The sequence below is a fragment of the Galendromus occidentalis genome, unplaced genomic scaffold (assembly GCF_000255335.2).
Source record: "Galendromus occidentalis unplaced genomic scaffold, Mocc_1.1 scf7180000077231, whole genome shotgun sequence".
Classification (NCBI taxonomy): Eukaryota; Metazoa; Arthropoda; class Arachnida; order Mesostigmata; family Phytoseiidae; genus Galendromus; species Galendromus occidentalis.
In genome coordinates, this window is record NW_003805219.1 from 373,658 (window position 1) to 399,401 (window position 25,744).

Below are 25,744 nucleotides of genomic sequence, written 5' to 3' on the forward strand. Positions count from 1 at the left end.
GTCCGTAGATATGGTCAATCGTCTCCACGCCGCTCTTGGAAAGTCAGAGGATACGTTTCACAGGGGTAGAGCCGAAGAGAGCAGAAAGACTACTATCGCGCAGTTCCTTGATCATCGAGGCCTCGATTCAGATCTTGCCTGGGGATCTCCGAACAATAAATAAGGGCGAGGAAATGAATTTGATCGAGGGGCCGAGGATACCGACGCTCCCGCCCAGAGCCACGGGTTCCGCATGTATAAAATATGGCAAATCTGCTCGATCTTGTCAACTGGAGCTGAGGAAGTTTCAGACTCCCGGAAAAAGGCCCTGACATAAAGCATTCATAACGTCAGCTAGAGCAATGATCTTTACTGTGAATGAATTACGCTGCATTATCGGTGGACATCTGCACACAAATGTACCCGTGAGATACGTCGGCGGAGAGATTCTTCGCCTTGTGCCGCAAAAGGAATTCATTGTTTGTTACGCATGATACGAGCATGCGATCTGCCTAAAAAAAATACCTATGAGAGGATTCTCGTGTTCCTCATTTGCATTTGAATTTCCCGCGAAGTCGTGCTTTTCTAATAGCCAATTATTTCACGGCGCTGCTCAAATTTGAAACTTTCTGCTTGAACCTTCAAAGTTCTCCATCTCTCCAGTCACGATCCCATGCGAAATCACTGATCGAAAAGCCTCTCATGGAGCATCTTTCGTTTCCCCGGATCCGGAGTTGGGCCGAGCGGCATACTTTACAAATCGGGTCGGAGCTTGCACGTCTTGGAGCCGCCTGTCTCACCTGGACAACCATGAGTCGGAGCGCGTTCGGAAGATAGCTCGATGGTTTCTCGAGCACCGGTCTCATCGGGTGACTTTTGAACGAAACGGAGAATGTTTAGCGCTCAGATCGACTATATATATCTATATATAGATTGAGCCGTATAGATTTCGGGACGCATCCTCTTCGTTCCCGCGGGTCTCGAAGGAATGGTTCCCTTCGCCTTTCCCCGGGACATTGACGTAGCTTGACGACGATCGGTCTTCGGCGTTGTAACCGCCTGAACTCCTGAGGCTTCCGGGAACATTGAAATTCGCGGAGTCATCGAAGGAACGGGCGGTGTGCGGCTGATCGACGAACCGGAGGCGAAGGAAAGACTCCGTGGGTCGTGAGTAGAAAACAGGAAGTTCATCCGCTCAACATTTGGCCGAACGTGAGTTCGCTCCAAGGGTGGCTCCGTTTCCGAATGAATGAGATAATGTGGGTTTTCAGTGATCATAACTGGATACGGCACCGCGTCCGGCATCGGCAAATGACTCCATCGGCAAGCAGTCGGAGAATCTGTTTGTATGCTGTAGGCAGAGGGAAGCTGATTCACCTGTCAAGAGTTTTGAGACAATCGCCACAGTGAGTGTCCCCGCCAAGGCCCAGAGCTGACTGAGAGCTTGATCCAGAGCAGTCCGACCGGGAGGTAAAGGCATTGCATCCGTCTCCAGATCAGGGGAATCGCAGCACCGGTCTGATTCTGCGTATCGAAAACGTTTTGCTCAGATGTCTGTGTCAGGGAAAAGTTCGTGGCCCGATGAGTCTTTTCTGACAAGATTGAGAAATCTTTATAGAGATTTCCCAATGAGAGAGATGGCAGAGTGCGACGGTATTGGATAATCTTAGATTCAGGACTTGTCTCACATGTTAGAAATGATTTTTGGGGAGTCCGTGAGGTGCGCATCCATGAGATCTCACCTTAGGTACAGTGAGCGATGATAGAATTCAGTGGTCGCGGTCCCCGCCACGGTCACGCTCATCGGAGCACCGGAGACTACAGGTATACCGTGAAGGTTCCGGGCTCCGCAAGCATCGAGGACCCCGCATTGTTGAAGGGTCGGCTGGAAGCAGAACAACGTCAGCAGCAGCAGCTAAGGACGTGTGTCGTTCCCGACCAAATTGGAACGGAGTGACCCATGAGCGCTGCGTATGGTCTTCGCAGATCGGATCGTGTATCCGAGCACAGAGGTCGTTCCAGCGAAGGTTCCTATTCCCAGGGCCAAGGTCGGGAAGAGCGGCATGTCAGGCAAAGCCCCGACCGCGACCCCACCTTGATGAGAAACGAGAACTTAATTCATCATGGGGTTCATGTGAGAACAAGGGGAATTTCTCCGAACGTGAAGACCCTACCAGTCAAGGTCGCATTCTGTAGGTTGACCATCGGAAGTTTCCCGTTGTCATCGATTTCATGATTGATACGATGAGAGCGAAAATACAGCTCCCCTCCCATGACCCAGAAGAACTATGCACATAGGTACATATTGAGCACGGCCCTATGTCGAGCGTCGTCTTGCGCGCCTATGGCATTGAAAGAGGGCCGATACATCCACAGAAACGGAGTACCTGAATGCAAAACAAACAAGCGACTCTCTTTGAGTAATCTCAGACCTGGAGTGCGACATCGGGATGCTTGCTGGTCTTGACCTATTATTATCGATCATGGTGAACGGATTGCTACCTCTGTTCGAATCTTCCCAAACCGCTAGTTGCTGCCGGTATTTCCCGTAGATCACGCGTGATACCGCGAGGCCGGAATAGGCGCCGAACGTGCGCATGAAAATCGAACCACCGATATCCACGGCATTGAGAAGTTCCACACCGATGAGCTCGTCGCAGGCAAAAACATCTGCAGGGGGGGATTAGGTCGAAAACTTCATTGATAGGAAGACTTGAGGGCGGGAAGCGCTAACCCTCGTGGAACACCCGTATGGCAGCACCAGGCATAGAGACAACTCGCCTCGACGACGGCCATCACGAGAAATTGCATCCATGAAGCTTTGCCGATGACAACTCCAAATGATGTCGAGACTGTTGCAGATGAGAACAAGTCCTTCAGCAGGCTAGAGAATAATGCATTGATCGAAAAATATGAAAGAATAATAGAAACGAGATGGGGCTTGAGCGCAATTCTCGAAAAGAGCGGACTCAGACATTGCGAAACCGTCTTTGGGCCTCTCAGCCCTCTGATGGAAACCGCGAATGAAACCTTCCTAAGGCTTTTCATCATAGTCCACTCCCTGGAGGAGGGAGCTCGAGAAAAGATCACTGGCCGACAGTGGGAATCGAACCTGCGGACCGCAGCGCCATAGCAACGCGAGCACCTCCGACGTCCTCCACTGCGCTCACTCCGCTCGACCATCGAGCACCGCGTCGGGAGCGCGTGCGGGTAGAGTAGGCGAGCTCACAGCTCAGATCGACATAGCGAGCTCACTCGAGAGCAGTGCTGTACGCCATCTGATTTTTCGCGTCGTTTTCCAGCGGACTTGAGACTCACGGCGCACCGCGCTTCTCTCTCACCCGGAGCGAGCTCCATGGGGAAGTTGATCCCAAGGAGTGAGCTAGGAGCTAGGGTACCGAAGAGGCACAAAGCTCCAGAAAGTAAGAATCGAAGAGCGCGCACAAGTTAGGTTCATCTATTCTCAAGTCGCTTACACTTATTCTGCAAGAACTCTCGATTATCGTGTATGAATAGACAAGACGGCAGGCTCGTCATTCCTATTTAGTCTCTAGATGTGCAGCGAAGAGTCGACAGAAAAACTTATGAATCGTCTCGATTCTCGGATGAGATAAGGTGTCGTCTACGATTCTCATCATCGAGCGAGCGCATCGAGCTCGGCCCAGGTTCTCTTTCTTTGACTCTGATGAACATTTTCTTCTGTATTCCCTAGATTCGCTCCGAAATCTTTCGAAAGGGCTGTTGACTATTCACCTTGGGGATCATGACGGCGCGCCATTCCGCCGCAGGACGCCGTGCTCAGAGCTCGGCGGCGGCGATCGCCGGCGATCCCGGGGCGCGGCGCACAGCTCTGCTCGAGACCTTATAGAGAATACGCCGCGCTGGTCAACTCAGGGCTCGATGTTTGATTTTCCGTATCCAGCTTAATTTCGGGCTGAGCGAGTCGTTCCGCGAGAAACGGGGCGGGCACTTAAGCAGGATGTCAAATGAAGATATCGGCTCGAAGAAGCTGTGAACCGCTAGGATCCGAAAGTAAGACTCTACCTGTGAGTGTTGAGAGCATGAGGACTGGCAAAAGATCTCAGTGCGCTTCAAACTAAGAAGCTCGTTTCTATGGCATACGCCGAGTACACCAAGGTGCTCCGAGGAAGTCATCAGGAAACCGGGAACGATGAAAATCATGACATTAATCTCCTAAAAGACTTCAACACAAAGCCATGCAAGAGCGGGAACCTGGACTAGTTATATAGTCAAGAATCCGAATGAGGCTAGGAGGGACATTCCCGATAAGAGTACAGTACAAACTCGATTATAGCACCCAATTCGTGTTCAAAAATGGTGATATGATCGAGAGTGTGATATAATCGAGTTTTCATAGACTTCCGCGGGAAATCGATTATATAACATCTCCGACTCGATTATATCACCCTCCGAATACCTACTCCATTGAAACAAATAGAGACTCAATTATATCACCCTCCGCCGTTTTCTCGATTATATCACACCGATAGAACGCTCCTGGATGCCGAGCGACCGCTTCATTCAGTGCGCAGGAGCAGTCCGACCTGGACGAGCCTTACTTCCCGTGGATCCTTGTAGCTGATTGTGAGTTTTTCTCGAACGTGAATCCTCCCCGTTGAAGCTCCTCGTCGAGAGCTGTGTCACAGTGAGCGTGATCATGCTCGGAAGGAAGACCAGAACCGTTTTGACCCTCGAGCAGAAAGAAGGAATCCTTCTATCGCTTGAAGGAGGCGAAACTCAAGCTTCTCTGGCCGAGAGATACGGAGTCGACAGGAGCACAATCTCAACCCTCAAAAAGAATGCTTCGAAGATCAAAGAATTTCGCCAGTCTGCGACAGGACAAGGAGCATCATCGAGCGTCAAGGTAATGAAAACCGCGAAAGACGAAATGCTCGAAGCGGCTTTGTACATGTGGTTCGTACAGAAGCGTTCCCTTGGGTTCCCTTTTTCGGGCTCCATCATTTGCCAGAAAGCTCTGGAGCTGAATCAGAAGCTTGGAGGGGACCCTAAGTTCAAAGCAAGTCCTGGCTGGTTGGGGAGGTTCAAGAACCGTCATGGAATCCGAGACTTGGAAATCCAAGGTGAAAGGATTCCAAGGTGAATTTCTTCAATCGAAATGCTTAATTACCATCAATGATTTCTTCTTAATAAATCGCTTTTTAGCTCGAAAATAGTTCTTCTCGATTACATAAATGTTTATAGGCAGTATCGAGACTAGTACGGTTTATTACATGGGACCACTGGCATGAATCGTGAAGGTGATATAATCAATTTTTTGAGAAGTTCAGGGATGGAACATACGAAAAAATTATTTCGAATTTTTTTTAGTTATTTAATCGAGTTTTCCCGATATCTAGACGAGAAAATCAGGGGGATGATATAATCGAGTTCCGAAATTTTCAGGGTGATATAATCGAGTTTGCACAGTATTGATCTCATTGTACCCATGAAGCACGGATCATGATTTTTTTCGGAGGTCATCGTAGTCCATTAGCTATTATCCCAGCTTTCAGCCCGATAGGGATAGTGGCAGCGCCGAGAACGAGCCTGCTTTTCGCCTCCATTCGTAGGCTACTTCCTCCCTCCTCCACTGACTAGCCGTCAGTGAAGCTCCACAGAAAATACCGCGCTCCAAGATTCATAATGGAATCTCATCGAATCAGGTGCTCCCTCTGAGGTATTTCTCCGGTTGAGTCGCCCGAATAAACACGACCGTTGAGCGCTCCGGGAGCGCTACATGGGATATGATTCCGCTCCAGATTTGAGCCGGTGCGAAACGCAAGCATTCTGTGTGGAGACCTCTGGAATCGATGCTCCGCCAAGGGATGCTTAGTAGAAGTTCAGAATCGATCATGAACATGCCGTGATCAGTGAACTCACCCTCAAGATCTATCGGCGTTCATCGCCCAAATCCGCTCGGACCCTTAGCTGCGCCAGCCTTTGCTTCACTAAATGTCGGATCTCTTTGCTATCCACTTGCGATTCCGAGTATTCAAGGAAGAGCGGACTACGTGGAATGGACCACTCTACCCGTCCCGCAGTAGCTTCTTCCTATCAGCTCGTAAAGTTCATTTCCCGAAAGATCGAATGCACACCGAGAGCACGCTGCCTGACGCTGCTTTTGCCGGCAACATTTCAACCCCTCGATATGGCTCTCGAGGAAAGTCTCTTAGCATGGGGGCGGGAAGAAGCATCACGGGAAGACTCTCCCATCGCGCAACCATAGTCCGACTCCAGGAGAGACTCAGGTGCTTCCGAACTTCTGGGAACTTCAGTTTCGTGCTCCGCTCTGAGACGCTTCTGAATCGGCACTCCCGCTTGATTGGACTGATCGCGTCTGTATTATTGCGAATCACGGATCTCGCGTCAAGGGTGGGGAGTGGTTCTCCCCGCACATGCATCTGTCATTCTGGAAGGCACATATACCCTCCATGTATCCATTCGTACACACTGACCGAAAGAGCGTTTGTTGACAGGTGTGGCTTGGCTCCGGACGCGCATCCCATCTGCCCAAATTCCGGGTCCATGCCTCCAAGAGTCTTTGCAGGACTTCTATCAATACCTCTTTTAGGCTCTCTCAGTATCTGAGGGCAGGCATGTCTTGGAATCGGTCGATCATAGATATCTATTCTGTAGGGGCTAGAGGAATCATTGAAACCATGGAGCTGGTAAGCCGTTACTCGACCCATCAGAGGAGAAATACCGGCTAAATTCCGGGAGCGAGAATCCTCCCCAGGAACGAGGGAATCCAGATGGTGTCTTATTGGAAGCTCCCTCGGGAGATATCAGCGCAGTCTAGGGACTCCAGCGAGAACTTCTATTGAGATGAATGAAGAGGCAACCTCAGCTGAGCAATATCGTCGATCACTCAATAAAAGCGGTCGGTCGGTACCGAATACGGAAGATATGCGATTGCAGGTCCGTCGGATCCAATCCAAAGTCTTCCAATTCTTCTTCATCCATTTTGTCTGCTTGCTCCTCCAGAAAGGTCGATGCCCTCTTCTCAGCTGTGGAATCATAGAATGGATGGTTTAAGGAAAAACTGAAGGATGAATGTCTACATGGGGATGGAAACTGCATTCCATTCGTTCGAGGAGTAGGCACTCAGTCGGGATGGGTATAACGGGAAGGTCTGGAGAGAAAGTCGGGATGGGTTCACGAGGTATCGGATATGTCCTTCAACAGAGATATCCCCCCACACTGATCCTATCTTCACAACTGAGTTCCCGCCAGTTCACAATCCATACACACTCACCCGCAATGGTCCTTGCTACGATTATGTAGAGAGCGGCCACTACAGCGAAGAACACAGCAAGAACGAGGCATTCGTCTGACATGTCCAAGGCATGGAAGCTCCCTGTTTCACTTTGCGTAGGCTTCCGAAATTCCTGCTCCCGATCCGCGCTTCTTCGTATTCATCCTTATGGAGAGCTGCGGCCGCGTTAAGCCGGAACAGACGAGCAGTTGAGCTATCGGCTCCTTCGCGTGACTTATTCGGCACGGTCAATCATTGAACCGCCCAAAGAAATTCTACACAATTCCGTAGTCGATCTAGTTCGCGCGGCGGTCGAGGATTGGTCAGGTGGCGAGAGTCTCGCCGTCAGAACGATGTGAAGGTATCCCGCTCTGTTCCACAACTCACGACTGGGAATCCGAGGACAGATCGAATATTTGCGTGTGAGATCTACGGGCGTTTCAGCAAGGACTTGAACACGTCCGCAGAGCTCCCATCCCGATAACCTCAGTTCAGCCGCAAGAGTGTCGAAGTTTGCTAATCGTCGAGCTGTAGTCTCCACCCAGTTTCGGGCCTCCCGACAGAGCTACACCTATAGTTCTAGAGACATGCGCTTTAGTTGAATCGAGATGGTTCAGAATGTGTCGTGAGTCGTGACTCTCAACTGTCGCCATCCCGGACGAACGATCGACTCGAATAATGCCCATATGCCCGACAATCTCTAAGGGTCGGATGAGAAACGGCGTCTCCTGAAGTTCTGTCATCGTTGCTCGCCCGAGGCGCGCGCATAGGCACAATTATTTTCCCCAGAGGAAAGTAGCGCAGTCCATGGTCAAGGGCGAGGATTTATGATCATCACTCATCACTCGAGACGCTCACGAGATCAGATCGCTTGTTTTGGGACCCTGATTCTAGCAAGATTCCCCGCGAGCCGGGCCAGATTCCAATGTAAGAGTTTCAGGTATTCTCACTCAAGATATCTTTATTGCGACGGCAAACTATTACAGAACGAGAATAGTGTCAAAGAAAAGTCTACAAAACGTCAATCGTCCAACGAAACTGCAGAATTTTCGCCAAACGATATTTATCGCAAGAATATCCGACTTGTGTTCAAAGTTTGTTTTTCGATCACTGCTCCCAAGCGCTTAATTAACGCGACATAGATCTATCGTGCCAATCGCCATATCGTGTTTTTGGTTGCCGAGGCCAGTCCGCCTAAGTAATTGCTGACTCAGTACAATATTGTCCAACTGATAACAGGGTATTCCGCTAAACAATGTTCATTCTACTCCCGCTCAGGGATCGCCTCTGATTGACTCACCCTCATCAACTATCGTTAACATTTTCTCTAAAATATCTATCAAATTGTAGATCATGCGGCCAATCAATTGGTTTTGATCCCACGACAGTGCGTGGCAGTTTGGGTATCTGTACGTGCCGATCCGGAATCCTGCTTGACGGCGTCTCTCCCGTCATACTCATTTTCCATGCGAGATAAGGCTTGTATATATGCGACATAAAGTCACTTGTCAGGAATAACGCCGCCTCTGAATCGGACGGCGTGGTGTTTTGCGCGGTCATGAGTCTCTAAAAGCGATTATCAGAAAAAGGGATCCGAGTTATTCGTGAACTCGGAAAATCGGACGAGTAACCTCTCAGGCAGCTGACTCGGCTAATCTGAGGACCTCTTTTCACATGCTATGAGAATGAGCCCACTCAGTTGTGCCTGTTTCAGCACCGTACTGCCACGGATCCGATGAACATTCCGTAAGAAAGCAACTCATCCCGATTCCTATCGTCGGGTCGCTAAGATTCATGGTTGGATTTCGATAGATTCATGGAGCGGGCGGGGGAGGACGAAAGCTTCTAAGGTATCGTCGAATGACGATCGGCTCGAAGCTAGAACAAATGCGCTGGACATATGGAGACTTCGGAAGACCACCGATGAACGCAGTGGTGCAGGACGCGGGAAGCTTGATTGCGTATACAATTATATAAGTGATCACGGTGGCGGCGAATGATAGCACACCAGCCATCAATTCCACATTTCGAGTGAAAAACGGAACAAATATCTTGATCGACGCGAGTCGCACGCGACAAGAATTGGGGGTTCATGTAGGTTCTGTCTGACAGGGTTTAGGAACACAAACTGCGGGCGCCGGAAGGCCGCTGTCAATGAATCGAATAGAGTAACAGTATTTGAAACTCTCGTCGAAAGCGCCAGTCCCATTTCGCTTATCCCATTTCGGCTCTTGTTCTCGGTGAGCACGGGCCATGTTTTCGCCAAACATCATGTAATCAAAGGAATCGAGCTCTGGGTATTCGAAGCATTCGAAAATGAGAAACTCGGCAATTGAATTTCATGAACTCAATGACTGCTCGCTTTCTGAGAATGATAGATCGCCGAGGTCATTCAGATCCGAACATCCGTGGCCGTAATGAAGACATATTCGGCCGATTGTGAGTGACGTTTGGAGAGAAAACAAGACACTTCAACTCTATTCTCTACTTGTTTGCTGTAAGCGAGGTCCTGCGAGCTCGAGGAAGGTCGTACTCCTCCATCGAAAGCGTCCTTCGGCGGCCGACAGCGCCCAGCATCTTGTGGTCACCCCCGGAGAAGGTTCTCTGCCTTTCTACACCCGGGAGGGTGATGGAGGTCACTGGAAGTTAAATGATGGATCTGATTTAGATTCAGAGATTCCCATACGATAATCTGAAGGTCGACATGCGCAGGGACCTCGAACATGTGTGTGACTCAGTCGTTCGGCGCTAACTAATACTCACGGAATCCCAGTCCCTTGACGAAGAGTAAGAGACTTTGGGCTAGTTTCTCGGGCTGTCGATAGAAGAACATAATTAGAGAGTTCCAAAAAAATCGGATTGCATTGGAGTATCAATCTGTTCGCTCGACGACTCACAGCTTCCTGCATGACATCAGCGACGTCGTTGATTTTTAGGATGGATGTTTTCTCCTTGCCCATCTTCTGGTATTCCTTCTCTACATCCGCCGCATAGGCAGCTTTGCTGCCTGTGACCAGCAGGATATCAACATTTCTAGAACGAACATTATCGCTTTCGATTAGATTCGAGTGATTGATGAATGAATTGAGAGTATTTGGAATAAGCGGGAACTCCACAGAGCTCGACAAACAGTCCTCTCCACATCGCACGCTGGTCAATTTTCAAAATTCTCAGGTGGGAGCGAGAGAAAGAGCCCCAACTGCTGCGTACGGCCTCGATGAGAGATACTCACCTTAAGCTGTTCGCAATGAGAGCGCTGATGTCCTTGCGGCTGTAAGAGTCGTGATACATATTGATTGTTATTAGAGGACGATCACTGAGGGAAGACGACAGGGCTTTTTCAGGAGGGTTCCCCCGCAATGCAGTCGACTGGACTCACTTCATGTACGATTGAACATATTTCTTGAGGTTCCTCGGATTCACTTGTTTCTTCAATTTCTCGGTGTACTCGGAGATGAGGGTCTCTTTGTTATCAACCATCTCGAGATGCTGAAAATTCGATCAATATCTCAGGGAACACGAATGAACTACAGAAAACCAGGACCTCCTCTTCCGTGTCGTTAATCATTGCTTACTCTGCAAGCTGTGCCTCGTTAGCTTCACGACTTTGGACAGATAATGCGCAAATTCTAGGGTCGGAAGATATCCGGAGATCGACGGACAGCCTAAGACTCAGATCTTTCCGTGTAGCTACGCGAGCATCTCTCAGCATCGACTCTCATCACTTCCATCATTCGATGGGGTACGACTCTAAAAGCCTCCGAAGCTGTAGCACTCCGCCGCAACGATGAGTGATTTTGCTGCTAATTTAAACTAGGTCGTACAAAACCTACAGACAAGCTCAATGACTACCCAAGTTTTCAATCTAAAATTGGATATTGCAAGGCTGCAGCTGCTATGTATATTTTCCGTGTCGGGTCACACGAGGCAAGGAGAGAGGCTGAGCCGTGCAATGGCCTGCCAGCTAAGATGTGGGCTTTCTCATTATTTACCTCCTGAATGACGTCAGCGAGGCCACGATCAGAACGAATAATGTTAGTTCGGTAATGCTTTCCATAGTAAGTAACTAAAGAATGTGCCGCTCAGAGGAGCAAGGGATATGTTTTCTAGGTGGCAGTATTTCCTCTGATGAAACGATGCACTGATCCCGTTTTGAGGAGGAAGTCACGTCCGAGAACCTCGATTCAGAGAGGTATCCGAATACCAATATTCATAGCAATACGCGCTGGTATATACAGGGACTGCGAGACGATTCTCGAGAACTCGCAGCTCAATAGCATCTTTCGAGGAATTTGAGATACTCACGGCACCGAATTTGTGATAAACCAGGTATTGTTCTGCTGATTGATCCATACCAACACTGGAGAGCTTCCAGTTGAGGAACTGTGGAGAGTCAGTACAATTAGGATCCGAGATCTGTTTCTTCTGATCACCAGCCGTAAAGATTCTTTCTAGAACGATTGCTTCCGTGAAAACAGACCCTGTCCTTGAAGTATTCCATCATGCCGACTCCGGTGGCTATGAGATGGATCAGGACCAGTCCCAGGATTCGCGATGTATGGGCGAGCTGCAAAGCGATCCGAATCGATTGAGCCGAAAACTTCCATCGTCTTTAACATCAGCTACGAGTGGCTGTCTAAGACTCAGTCGGAAACTAAGTAGCACAACAGACTCCAAAAACAGATCTCAAGGGGCAACTCACCGCGAAGCGGACCAGTATGTTGGCTCCAGCACCCTCACCGAATCCCACCACAATTTTGATTCTGCGATTCACGAAAACTTGAGCGGGAGTCCATTAGCGAATCACATTTCATCTCAACTGCATGAATGATTCTGAGACACTTACTTGAGGTGGTCCAGGACCTGAACCAGGTCTTCTCCGATTTGCTGAATGGTGGGGAAGTTGAAGCTGCAGATGAATATATCTCGATAAATGCCTCAATCCGATCGCGAAAAGCGCAATGTTTGTCAAAGATTATAGGATATGTACCAATTCCAACAGCTAGGATTTCTCGTTCCACTCACTCGTTAGGTAGGTCGTCAGAGTTGTCATGTTGACCCGGGATGTCGACGTGGATAAAAACGGATCTCTGCTTAATCTCGGACATACAAGGGTGATCGACAAAGTCGTGGAAAGATGAATCTGGAAAGATCATTGTGTTGAGGAACAATACGAACAATTAGGAGCGGCGGGGATCATGAGCCTATTGTGTCCACACAACTTGCTGCATCCGTTTTCTCCCTCTTCCTAATTTTGACGAATCAGTCTGGACTCAACCGTCGTTATCCGTAGTCTCCATTTTCGGAGGAGAGCGACGAATCACCAGGATAATCCATTTTACAACTTATTGTTAGAAGTGCGCATCCACTGCGATTCCGAGTTCCGAAATATTCCGACGTGTCTCTTAGGAATAACCTCTCCGGCCAGAACAGTGCCAGTCCCTCGAGGGATGTCGATAGGTCGACGGTATCAGAAAAAAAAATCGGATACCGAAAACCAGCATCAGGGAGAGAGTACAGATATTCCTAGATATGTCCTTATCCGAAACTTTGCATGGCACCTCCGAATTCATTACGCCGTATTCTTATGCGCTTCGATGCATTCGATGAACTGGGAACCTGAGCGCTTTTGACGGATTCCCCCATCAGGCTGTCGCCTACGGGAGACATGTAGCTCCATCGGCGGAGTACAAATCCATAAATCAAGGTCAATCAAGCGTCGACGTGGGACCCCCGAAGTACGAAGGGTGGCTTGAGTGCCTCGAACAATGCAGCACTGTGTTTTCGCCGAGCTCTGACCGACTCCGAGGAGTGCGCTGTCAGTTCCTCCCACCAGCCAGTACGATGAGTCGGTGGAGCACAGGAATTCCATTAGGTGTCTTTTTCTCGGTGAAAAGATCTTTACTCGCTTAAAGGAATCCATGGAATATGAATCTTTCATAAAAATTCAAATTCATCAGAAATGAACGAATCGGTCAGATCTCCCGAATCAAGATCTCACTCGATAGTCTTCCAGTCGTGCGGAGTGAGTCATCTGCGATGAATGGTTCAGCGCTCGCGAACGGTGCGCTCGATTTCGTTTACATGAGATCCCGCGTATAAGGGACCTTTCATTTCCGAAAATACCGCTTCGTATAAGGGACTCTTTGTATGAGGAACCTCGCGTATAAGGAACCTCGCGTATAAGGGACTTTCCGTATAAGGAACGTTTTGTATAAGGGACTCCCTGCATGAGGACTCCTCTCATAGGGTACTCTCCGCGTAAGAGATAAGATACTGACGCGAAGACTTCTCCATGAAGAACGTTTGTGGTCAGCTCGAGAAAGTATTCTCCTCCTGAACTCCCACGGGTCGGACGTATGCAGGAGCCCTCTGATGTATACAAGGTAAATCCACACCATTCCCGGGGGATTGCCGCCGCCGTACAGTAGGGCCGAACCCGATTTTAGGCGGCAGAAATTGAAGAGGAAAAATTTGGGAAATTTATGTCGTGGCGTCTTGGGGGAAGTATGGCGACCTCGAAAACACACACCAATCAGAAACCAAGCACTTGTATCTCTGTGGAGAGACTCTGGAAAGAGGAAGTTTTTTTTGCTCCGGACTGTCACTTTTTTCTTCCGATTCGTGCTGACGCTCGAGTTTCCGTGGAATCGATTCAGGTTGGAGCAAACACCGAATCGTAAGTAAGATTGAGCCTGAAACTCCACGTTTAGCGTTTCATTCGCCGATAATATGCAAATTGGAAGTTTTTCTGAGTTCATCCTTTTTCGCGAAAGAAGCCTGATTTTCATGAAATTTCACCTTCGAAAAAGTATATGGACCAGGGTGGACCCGGGCGGCTCACGGGGTTGAAAATCTTCTTCCACCCTCCCTCCTTCCATTTCCGGAAAAAAACAGCAAGTTTTGGCAAACGTAAATGCGTGCTGTTTTCCGATATTCGCATTGGGTGCCCCGGAGGACATCTGCGGAGACAATCTTCAACTCCCGGAAGAACGAGGGCATCGATGGGTTGGAGGAACTTATTTTTAGTCCTGCTCATGTTGAAATTGAGCAACGCAGCAACAGATCTCACATCAGATTGCAGATCAGCAGGCATGCGTCCCGAGTGAGGGAAAAACTCCGTAGACTTATTCAAAAGCGGAACGGTTCTTCGAAAAAGTGGCTGAATGGCTCGAAGCCAAAAACTCCGATTTCATCGTGCACTGAGCTACCCGCACCAGAATACGTGCCCGAGTAGCCGGGACCATCAAAAGCTTCTCAAGGGACACCTCGAGCGGGACGTCCAGAGAAAAATTTCTCGGACCCGGCGGAGAGGACAAAATGGGACAAAGTCAAAGATTTTCTGCCTGCCGGACCTGCAAGGTTATTGTACGCGGCTTTCTGAGAAGAGCAAACATCTTCGATCTCTGCTCGATGTTGATGATATCGCCTGATCCACTCGTGAATTCGATTCGTGACGTTGTGGACCAGAAGGGAGCCCCGTAGACGAGGAAGCTACTGACTCGTTGTTGAGTGTAAGTTCTCGCGATATTCGATGTCACCCGGAAGAATCAGAGCAGCTTTCGGACTCTGAGTAGACTCGGGGCAGACGCGATTGATTCGAGCTGTGAAGGTGAGGCTGTCGCTGACAGTGAGTTCGATTCCGGAGACGAAGAAACGTTTTGAGAAAGCAACAGCTCCTCGATAATTTTTGTTCGTAAGGAAGGCCGAGGTATTGCAAGCGGTACCATGCATATGATTTTGTCCGATCAATGAACATCATGTCGTCCAAATTGCCCACCTCTTGTCTGCCCCATTTCGACCCAGAACGATGAATGAAGGTTCAGTAGAGAGATTCAATAGAGAGATTGAAGGTTCAATAGAGAGAGATTGAAAGCGAATGGAAGCCATGTTCCACCCCCAATCACGAGCAGATAGAAAGCTCAATTGGTTATTTCTGAGGAGCTCAGAGCCAGATATTTCCTCTGATGACTGATACGAGTTCGTACCACGAGAATAATCCATAAAACTCACTGAAGTAATTTGTGTCGCCTAAAATCGGGTTTGGCCTCACTGTGCGCCGTGATGAACGAAAATGCGATTAAAATTATTGTCGCACGCAGATTTCAGATAGGGATTACGCGACGGCAAAATAATTTGTGCGAGCCCGAGTCGGGTGTCTCGCCAGTCACCTTAGGCCTTCCGAAACGAGTTCGAGGGTGAGGGAGAGGGGCGATTCCCGGAAAGCTGAGAAGTTATACTTCCGTCAAGACTTTCCGCCTCTTCTGAGTGACTTACGATTGTTTCCGATATCATGAACGGTCAGGAAAACGGCTTTCTTCTCCAGATTCTCGATATCACCCTGAAAATAATCGATCGCGTAACTGAATATGATTGGGCAGGCCCGATGCTGGATCTCGACAAAGTCCACCTTCGCATGCTCTTCTGCAGGCATCGATCGTTCAAATAGGTCACGTCACTTTGACTCCAGTCACTCTGTTTGATACATTGCTCCCTATTCGTGGCGAGGAGCAATGCCAAGGATTAAGAGATCATATCGATGCAACTGCTCTGACGCAGCAGACTTGGGGCGAACAGCTCGCCGACGTTTTCGATGTCTGCGAGTGAATACGAGGTGATTACGGAAGCCCCGCGGGTGCTTCCTCATGAAACGAGTGCTCTTCTACCTCAGAGTGCGAGAGAATCTGGCACCGGAAGTTGGCCAGCGAGAGATGGGAAGAATGACACCCGATCCGCGGAAACGTCTTGCAAAGGTTGCTGCGTCGAATGCATATCCTTCTGTAACATCGTGGCCTGCTACTTCTGGAGGTGATTTGCGGCCCTAATCTCGAGACGTCAAGCGAGATCCCCCAGCCTGATCCGATCAGATCATCTTCCTCCAGGCTCCGCGAGAGACCATCCGACGAGAACAAGCCCGGGTACGAACCTGGACATGGACGTGGAGTTTGCCGCAGTTCTTGGTAGTAACTTCGATGCTCTGTGGAGGAGAAGAAAACGTAAACTGTTGGGAGGTCAGAGAGGCCCATCAATCAGATCGGTGGCAATCTACCGCGTGGCGTTCATGCGCAAACCTGTGATAAGTCTGTAAGTCCCCAGAGGAGCCGAGTAGGCTGCAGAAATGTTCGGATCAAGAGAGTCGGAGTTCCATGCCTAAAGCCCGGACGCTACGGATGAGAATCGAGAGACCGACAGAGAAGTCGAAGATTCGAATGTCTCTCGTCATCCTGCATGTCGGCTTCTTGGATGCGGCTCAGTCATCTAAGTCATGCTTCTATTATCAAAAGTGAACCCTGCTTCAATAAATACGATCGAACATTTTCTAAGGTTAGTCTTCTCGTGGATGGAATCGTGAAGCCGGCTCAACCTGTTCTTCGCTGCGGGATATTCTGATCTATATACCCGGACTGGATGGAAAGAATAATTGCAGTCGAACTAGGGCAGCTCCCCTCCTTTCGAAAGCGAGAGCTCTTCTGACCGTCCGTCTTCGTCATTTTTGAGGCAGTTTCTTTCTCGTTCAATGTTCCAGTTCAGGTTTCATTCAGGATATTGGCTCGGTGAAGAGTCCGGTGCGCAGTGTTCATCCACACAACAGGTCTCTCCCGCCAGCGACCAGGGAGTCCGGCGTCTGACGAAAGGGTGGCCGCGCATGCGTTGTCGGGTCAGCTGGCAAGGAGGACGAGCAGTCGAACCGTCGGCCCTGCCATTCGAAAAGTGCCCTCACAGGTGCCGTGTCTCGGTAGACTCAGTGGACCGAATGTACATACTTCGAGTCTCCAGTGCGTATACTCTGAGGATCTGTATTACTGCGAGTGAACGGAACCCAGAGAGCGGTGCATAAACGCGCTATGTGAGTAACTCTGAGTGTGCGACAGAGCGAATGACCGGTTGGCATGCCCGTTAGAGGATTGGATGATTCTGTTTGAAAACCTGCCATGTGCGCGAACTTCGCCGTAGGAGAACCGATGGAGAATGAGAATCTTTCTCCAGGAAGTCACATGCCCGCTCGGAGACTCGAGTCCCCCTCTTCAGCGTCGGAAAAGTACATGACCATGAGGATAACATAGCACAACGACTGCATCGGTCGAGCGAAAAATCGCAATAACCTTGAGTTCATCCTCTCTCCGAGTTCATTGTGAATGAAGCCCGACGAACACTGACTGAGCTCCCTAATTGATACCTGGAGGCAACAGGCGTTCCCCTCTGATACTGTTCGATGGTTGCAATATCTGACAGTATAGACTACACTGAAATACTCTCAATAAGGTTGAGACATTCGAACCTTGAAGCTAAAAGCAGCGTCTTCGCTATCTGAATGCGTCGGAGGTCGAGACCGGAGAACGAAGCTATGACATCAGGTTCCGTCTTCCAGGTAAATGACGTTTTCGACAACGTGAGAGATTTTAGAGATAGGATGTCTCATCATGACACCTGACGCGCTATTAATGGAATGGTGCGATCTCTGACCTTCCCCGAGGAGAAGGTAGGCTTCTTGCGACTCCTGACTCTCTTATTGCAATCCCATCTCTATGAGCAAAAACAGAATCCTCGTGATTGTCATGCTTCCTGTTGCCGAACGGCAATCGGAAGAATAATTCAGCTTCAGAGAATTCCTGATCATCTGATCGTGAGTGATCGGATTCGGCTCCCCTCACAGCGATGGTCAGAAACGTTGCCGATACATTGCTCATCCCTTACAGGATCCTCTCGGAAAGAAAAGAGCATGGCTAAAGTAGCGCGTGCATACGCCAATCTGCTTCAGAAACACCCATGGAAAACTCAACTGACGACATCGGGGCTCTTGATGTCAACTTCTGATGTGCTCTGCCAAAATATTATTGAGAGAGAGACTCCTTTCGATCCGAAAAGAACTCTACGATTCTTTGTGTTAGGCTCCTGTTGGGTTGGTCCTATCATTCGTAAATGGTGGGTGAGCGTTTCATATGGGGGCTACTGTTTCTCACTTCAGAAATGAGTACAAGCTCCTGAGGTCTCTCCTCCTAATCAGGTACATCTTCCTCGACAAGAGGTTCAGCAAACCCTTGAAGACAGAGGCCTTGAAGAAGGTTGCCGTAGATCAGCTCTTGTTCGCCCCGCCATATTTGCACAGTGTGTTAGGAGTACTTTCTATACTAGAGGTAATGGTCGTCTGAGGCACCGTAGGTCATCACCTACGAGCTATCATCATCGATATTGTTTTTGCTCATATATTCGTGACATCACATCATACATCCCTATGCTCATTTCAGGGCAAGGATTCCGAAGGAGTCAAGGAGCGTCTTCGGAACGATGGTTTCAAAATTGTTCAAGCGGCATGGTGTTATTGGCCCGCTTCTCAACTGATTAATTTCCTGTTCGTCCCTCTTACGTACCGCTTCCTGTATTCCAGTACGGTCGCTGTTTGTTGGAACGTGTATTTCTCTTGGCGAACGAACTCTTGTGGTACAGAGAGCATGTTGTTCCCCGAGTAAAGTTGGGCTTTTAGAATTGACTAGAAACCAATTAATCAATTGTGAATGGGATGTGAATCATGAGAGCTTTCAAGAAGCGCCACAAGGATAAGTCACGGGATTCTCGGCTCGACCTCGTGAGGTACTTCGCCTCGTTTCAGAGATTGCAAGTCAGGATTCCGGCTTCTCATCACTGACTTCGGAATCGAGTCTTGAGTGTCTCAAAGTTGAAAACATTCGTCCCTGCCTTCTCTGCAGTACAGGGATACCCCTTATGTGATGTCACGTTATAAGTTATGAGTTGTGATGATAATTCTCGAGTGCACAGAGAGTGTTCTGAAAGCGAACTTGCAGGGATCTGTCAAGATCTTTTGAGATTAAGATTCACAAGTCGCCTTGTATCCTAAGTACTTTGGATGGAACCACACGAAGAGCTCCTCCGGAATGTACATACAGCCTGTTAATGTTGAGCCCATAATAAACTGGATCAATCAGAGCGAAGGGTGTTTTGAGCGGGATACCATTGTATTACATGGAACAATGGATGCACCGCTTGAGGTCCGTGAGTTTCACGGCTCAACTTCAGAGAGCAGTGGCCTCAGAATTCCTCCCGGAGAAATATTATCGATCGTAGAGATTTTTAGCCCACAATCCGTCGCCCGAATCCGCGAAGACCTCCATTCCGATCAGAGCGTCGAGCTTGTTTTCCTGCCGACACAGTATTTGGCGGCGACCTAAAGGATCGCGTCGACGCTCTCCGAGCACATCTAAGGATGAGCTCTGTCTATGAGACCAGATACAGAGAACATTGGTCTCGAGTCACGGGAGTTACAGTCGATCCGGATATCATGAAATGCTGGCATACAGATGATGAGACCCGTCAGACACAAGACCGAATTTATACGGCTATACCGATGACCCGCGGAGAACAACTCGAGGAAGGTTTCGTTACCTCTGGGAATCTCGATTAAGCTATTCGCCGCTGTCCCCATCAAAGAACTGATTCCGGAATTGTCCTCCTGAAAGTCACCGGAGAAATCCATCATACGACCGGGTCCGGCTGGAAGCCGTCTCGTGTCGTCTACGTCCTCCTGATTCTTCCTTCTAGATAGAAAGAGGGAAATTAGGGACCTGGGACGAGAACGATCGCCCGGTATATGCGAGAATCTGATGCGTTGACCAGAGGGAGTAGTAGAAGCTTCCCATCGATTTTCAGCCCTGTCCGCTCCTGGAGGGCTGACGGGGATTTTCCCTTTTTCGGGCTTCCACAAGCGAAACTATGTATTAGATTGCCGTCGTGTAGAAAACATACAGAGACAGCTGCTTAGCACATCCCATGCTGATCCCAATCACTAGGGAGGGAGACGAATCGCACAATGCAGTCCCGGATCCTCGATATTCCCGGGACTCAGAATCAATACTTCTCCTCGTATTCAATGGATACCAAACTGCGACCGTGCTTGATGCTCTAGTCTGCCAAGTAGAATAGATCCGCCTGGTATTGGATAATTCGATTTAAGGAGCCTCGCAATCGACCCGGTTCCGTCCCCCGGGGTCTGCTGCCCCTAAGAATATCGGCCAAGCCAGCGGCCCGTTTTCACACAAACGCACCGAGGTAGCGTGTCTTAACACATTCCACCAAGTGAAGGGCAAACAAGATAATGATGATGGCTGTCGATGCATGTTCGCAACCCGGAGCAGCGAACCGTCAACTCTCCTTTCGTCGGCACGGCTTAGATCCCACCGACTGTCTTGCTGAGATGAAGAGTAGGCGCAGAAGATGACGCGCATCCACGCTGTTCATCCGAAGGTCTTGGCCGAAGACATTAATATCGTTAGCGAATTGATCCTTGTATCAGGAGCAGACCGGTTGCCGTTCTGCTGGCAATTATAGAGATCCGCGAACTCTCCTCGTCGATGAGCAGACATTGAGTGAACACGACAAGGAACTTTCACAGAATCGTCGTCGAAAGTTTCGATTGCGTCGCGCCGGAGGTATCTTAGCAAGACATGTGAGAGTTGAGGGGCCGTATAGAGGATACGCGGTTCTGGATCCGAGCTATTCATGAGGTGCGCATGGTCCATCTTCTGGGCCTGTCATCGCCGGGAGGGTTGGACTCAAAATCCGAGTTCAGTCTTTGTCCGGGTTTGTGGGATATTATTTTCGATCGGAGATGACTCTCAAGCGTCATAGACACCCGTGCAGCTAGTCTGGATGTCGTTTTGAATTGAGGACAAGTGAAGCAGAGGTCGTGTGCAAGGTAGCGGACACCTTGTGCCTTCCGAGTTCCCTGCTCGAATCCCGGCTTTTGGAATACTCCCGTTTGACTCCCTTTCTACGCTACCATGGCACAGGATCGACCAGACGAGTTCGGTAGAATCATTCCGGCTCTTTCGCTTGAGAGATTTAGCAAAAGCGAGCTGGTTATCTTCTCAAAGCTCTCTTGTGGAGTCTGGTTCTCTGGAGACAATGTCATTGATCCCGCGGACACATAGTTCCGAGTTTTGAAGTCAACAGGAACTCCTTGAAATCCCGAGGAGAAATGCTTAGCACATGCTGGATTCGATCGGAAAGACTTGGTAAGGCCTCGATCTCCTCCGATTGAATTTGCTCCGAAAGCATCCAACAATGAAGGATCTATCGAATCAGAATTTCACTTTCTGCTCTAACAAATGATCTCAAATGGGTTGAGCTCATGAGAGAGGTATCCGAAAAACTGTGTCGGATACAGTTATATTTTACACCGCACTCGATCCCACCCGATTGGTCCCCAGGTGTTTCCGCTCATTTTGCGGTGACGTCCTCAGCGAATGATAATGATCAACATCCCTGGGATCACCATCATGCATGACGTCTGACAGGAGCATACACAATGGGAACGCGACGGAAATGCATCGCGATGTAAGCGGGCGAGAGATGCCGCTCATTCTACCATTGTCGCATCAATCGTTCACTCAAGGATAATATCCTGCGAGGTCCTAGATTTTGGTACAGGATATCTCTATAGGCTGAGACCAAGAGATCGGACTCGGGCATGCAATCTGTCGGCATCGAAGCCCAAGGAGTTGCCGCAGAGATGTCAGAAGACGATTCCTCGAGACTGAGAGTCTCCGACGGTTTTCAGGCTCAGAATCATCGATCGTCTCGAGGCGAATTACGTCGATGTCGATAAGGACGGTAACGAATTCTCGGAAGATTCCCACCGAGAGATGAGCAGATCCTTACCTTGACATCCTCGGCATCGATCTGAAACAAAGGAACTAGGATTTAGGCCGACTCAAACCAGATCAGAATGAGCCGATTCCCCAGATACTAGGGACGAGGGTTTCTTCCTCCTGGAAAAAGATGGAAGACCTCCCAAAACATAGCTGCGTCGGACCACGCACGCAGGCACCCACACGAAAACCAGAGATTTGATTCAGGAGCTCGGCGAAAAGTCGCATCACCGATTGCTTGTAATCCTCCTTGTATCCCCGTATCCCGTAAGGATGAGGATTCGTACGATACGGAGGATTCCGGAAGGATTGTGATCTCAATCGTGTACGGTTCTTCCTCCGGTCGATGTATGCCAATCCATGGAGACTCAGAGAAAGTTCGTCGGAAAGGAGAGGAAACGAGATATGGTCCCACATCATCTTTATTAGGGTTCGAGTGAGGTCCAAACATTGCGCTGGAATCCTTCCCGACGACGGGGACACGATACGAATAGGCTTGTCTTGACAAAGACAGGAAACTCTTTCAGAATAATGAAACGGATATCGAGCCCATTCCGTCGAACGTCGAAAATCGCTTCAAGAGACCTTTCAGGAGCGCAATCATGAGTTGCCGCTAGAACCGAAGAGCTACTCGAAATAAATCCCTGTACATGGAAACTCGAGGTAGAGACGTTTCCAGGAAATCCTTGGAAATCCCGCGGCAGCGTACTTCCTGCTTCCCAGGAGGCTCTACTGTGGGATGGAGTCTCTGGAACCACGGAATTTTTCGCCCCGCGTAAGCCTCGACGATAAGGTCCTCAACACGCAGAGAGCGGTTCGGTCTGTTCCGACGGGGGAGCCTTTCAAGGCGAAGCGAATTGGAATTGAAGTTTGCCCGACACTCCATCCCTCTTTCCCCCCACAGCGAACGCAAACGAGCGTCGGATAATGGGAAGGAACAATCGGTCCCAATAACATTGGAAAAAACTCTCTGCGAATCTCTTATTTCCTTTTCGAAGTACAATCCCCAAAAAAATAAACTCCAAAGTAAATACTATACTATGCCAACAATAGCTACGAATCGTCGTCTCGAATCGAGAGGGCTGGAAAAAGTGGTCCTTCCTTCTGAATGGTGAATTTACATTTTCAGATCATCATCGAAAGACTCAGCCGCTCCAAGAATCATGCGGCCGATGCTGCGCCTCGGCAGAGCTCCGGAGGATTCGATATCGAATCAGGGACCCAGTCGTGCGGATGTTTCCACCGTGCAAAACTCCGAACCTCATGCGAAAGTAGAGTTTCCAACGAATTTCTGAAGCCTTGCCACTCCATGCAGAACCCAAGCATTCGCATTCAAGCAGTCTGAGGGAGTTTCGGGTTCTCCAGGAATACGTAGACGGCGCATCCCTGAGAGCGCGGACTTACTGCGGAATTCTCGGGGATCACCTGCGTGATTGGGTGAGCCTTGGTTTCATCCATCTGTAAGAGCGGCCCAGCGAGTAGCGGAGTGGAAGAGGAGAGAGATAAAGACGGGTTAGGTCAGCTGCACAAGCGTCATTGTCTATGTGATTGTATCCTAAGGCGGAATCCTGCTGGAATAGCTGTTAGATCGTGCGCGTCGTGAACTCTGCGATGTTATACACTAGGTGACGCAGGATGAGCCTCAAGCAACAATGGGGTGGGCTCCCGGGGGAAATATTTTTTCTGACACTCCGGACGTGTATCGTTCCCCCGGAGCACGCCCGAGACCAGCTGTTCGACTATCGGAGCGAATTTTGGCTGTGTGAGGTTCCACTTGCTCTTCGGAACCTCAATCGCCATTGAGGAGAGTCCTCGAGTTTTCGATAAGCCTCGAGAACCTTCCAAGAAATGCGGAGAGTTCATTAAGGCTTTGTCTCTCTCATTGAAGTGCGGGAGGTGCTATCAGCGGCTAATTGAGTGAACTCCAGGTCCTAATCTTGTCGAAATTATTTTTATGCTGTGCATGATGCTGTCGATGGCGGACACTCGAGACGCTCCGGCACCCATGCGTCTCATCGCGGGAGCCTCTCCCGCCAAACAGAATTCGCTCCTCCTGCCAGCGATGCTAAGCGAGGGAAGCTCAGGGAGAGGAAAAGAGAACCAGCGGGGACTGTTACAGAGTTTTTTCGAGGTTCACTGTCTCATTCAGGAAGCATTGAAGCATCCTGGATAAGCGAGGGAACGATCCCCCGACTAGGAACAGAACACTCTCACAGATGCTCTGCCAGAACCGGATCGCTTCGGAGCGCGTCATGGCTTCCACTCCCGCTCTCTTTCCACTCCAACTATCTGCTCTCACCGACAGCACGGCGATAGGACCCAAGAGAGGAGCAGATACTCTGATGGAGAAAAACACACAGTTCCCCTAGCATCAAGCGGCATTGGGGTTGACCTCGAAATTCAGCCTTACCTGAAATGGAGAGAGAACGGATGATTAGAATAAAACCCCGAGTGATGCCCAGCTCGTTGCATTGCCTCTCCCTACCGATCCAAATGACTGAGTGAGCGACGTTCCTACGAAACATGGGAGCTTCACCCGCAGTCGGGTGGAATCGGGCGATGTTGGGAGTTGCGCTATTTGTTTCCGGCACTCGGACCCAGTGGAACTTTCGGTCCGTCTACAACTATTCTTCAATCACTTTGCTTCGCTGGCGACGAACTCTCTGACGCTCTTTTATTCGCCCTCGTATAATCGTAGGAGAACGAAGCCGAGGAGCGAATTCGCAGTCCTCCGAAATCGCGTGAAGATGACGCGACGTCCTAGTCTCAACTCTCTCTCCTGTTCACAGCAGGCTCGGAGGAGACGATTCCCCCGGGTTCCGTAGGTGGTCACTCGACTCACGGTCTCGCTCCTTCACGTAGCAGGCTCATTGAGCTGTCAAGCTGTGTTAGCTCGACGGTGTCGCTTTGCCTTATTATTCATCCAGGACTTTCCGAGAGAACCATCTGTCCCCTGCATGTCATCTGAGGAGACGTTCACTCGGTCTGCGCGCGTGAGGCTCGAAGAATTCGCCACGAGTCAGGGACATGCGAGAGCTTTTGAATATCAGGCAGCCCTTTATCTGGAAGTTCCCCGGTATCATGGTGAAGCTTCGGTGGCTATTCGTACGTGGGGGGATGGAGTAGATAAGCCTGACGCGGAAAAAGTTCTGCGGGAGGTAAAACATACATTCTTCATTCCAGAGATGATTCCTTGATTCGCCGCGCGATGGAATGATAAGGTGCTGGACTGGCCCACGAGCCCGGTACGGGGCCGCCCACTCCCGGGGGACTCGTTCAACAATGCATGGTGCGGTAAATCGTCGCTGCGGCAAATCGCTGGATTCGCGAGCAAATGTCAACGTCTTTGTCTTCGCCTCGGAGAGCTTGGGAGCCGTGTTTTCCCTTCGGAGAGGGCTCAGCATGGATCCTTCCCACGTCCCGGGGCCCGGCTGCGAGTTGATGCCTCGAGTGGGGGGAGGTCGGTACTCCACCCTCTCGATGGAGGGACATGCTCATCTGTAGCACCAAGCGACAAATCGGCGAGCGGATTCTGCAAACGCGCTGAGCTTCGCTACTCTACGAATGAGGGTTTCGCGCGTATCATCTCGCAATCCACAGCTATGAGGCTCGTAGATCACAGCTCCGAAGCCTGTCAAGACGTCGGGGGCGAGCTCCGGTTCTTGGAATTAGACGAAATCACCGGGGATCTCTACCGGTCGCCGGAGACTGCCTCAAATCGATGAATGTCGAGCGAGGGTTCACACGATCAGGGAACCGGTGAACCTAATGGAAATTCACCGAGCTCGTGGAATGAGAATGAGCTAAATTCTCTCTCGGAAGGAAT

The 25,744-nt window shown here is 49.7% G+C and overlaps 3 protein-coding genes across 3 annotated transcripts in view; 1 reads left to right on the forward strand and 2 right to left on the reverse strand.

Moving 5' to 3' along the window:
- Window positions 1-1,894: 1,894 nt before the first annotated feature.
- Window positions 1,895-7,337, reverse strand: Rh50 (Rhesus blood group-associated glycoprotein Rh50). Its single transcript, XM_029111075.1, has 7 exons — window positions 7,256-7,337; window positions 6,893-7,007; window positions 2,727-2,863; window positions 2,448-2,649; window positions 2,272-2,389; window positions 2,154-2,241; window positions 1,895-2,073 (listed from the first exon to the last, which is right to left on the reverse strand). Exons 1-7 carry the CDS (start codon window positions 7,335-7,337, stop codon window positions 1,895-1,897), a joined length of 921 nt encoding a protein of 306 aa, XP_028966908.1.
- An 861-nt stretch (window positions 7,338-8,198) lies between these two features.
- Window positions 8,199-25,744, reverse strand: part of LOC100904944 (uncharacterized protein ZK1073.1) — a 52,963-nt gene continuing 35,417 nt past the window's right edge. The window contains exons 2-14 of the mRNA XM_003741925.2: window positions 21,929-21,949; window positions 16,182-16,232; window positions 15,533-15,596; window positions 12,281-12,398; window positions 12,102-12,164; window positions 11,958-12,018; window positions 11,736-11,822; window positions 11,561-11,638; window positions 10,635-10,744; window positions 10,488-10,526; window positions 10,153-10,288; window positions 10,019-10,070; window positions 8,199-9,894 (exon numbers count right to left, since the gene is read on the reverse strand). Of these exons, the coding sequence (XP_003741973.1) occupies window positions 9,740-9,894; window positions 10,019-10,070; window positions 10,153-10,288; window positions 10,488-10,526; window positions 10,635-10,744; window positions 11,561-11,638; window positions 11,736-11,822; window positions 11,958-12,018; window positions 12,102-12,164; window positions 12,281-12,398; window positions 15,533-15,596; window positions 16,182-16,232; window positions 21,929-21,949 (1,035 nt within the window). The 3' untranslated portion in view covers window positions 8,199-9,739. The remainder of the gene's footprint in view (window positions 9,895-10,018; window positions 10,071-10,152; window positions 10,289-10,487; window positions 10,527-10,634; window positions 10,745-11,560; window positions 11,639-11,735; window positions 11,823-11,957; window positions 12,019-12,101; window positions 12,165-12,280; window positions 12,399-15,532; window positions 15,597-16,181; window positions 16,233-21,928; window positions 21,950-25,744) is intronic.
- LOC100905089 (protein Mpv17) lies at window positions 16,955-19,188 on the forward strand. Its single transcript, XM_003741926.2, has 5 exons — window positions 16,955-17,102; window positions 17,625-17,735; window positions 17,953-18,178; window positions 18,261-18,390; window positions 18,502-19,188. The coding sequence occupies exons 3-5, from the start codon at window positions 17,976-17,978 to the stop codon at window positions 18,721-18,723; spliced, it is 555 nt and encodes a 184-aa protein (XP_003741974.1). The 5' UTR covers window positions 16,955-17,102; window positions 17,625-17,735; window positions 17,953-17,975; the 3' UTR covers window positions 18,724-19,188.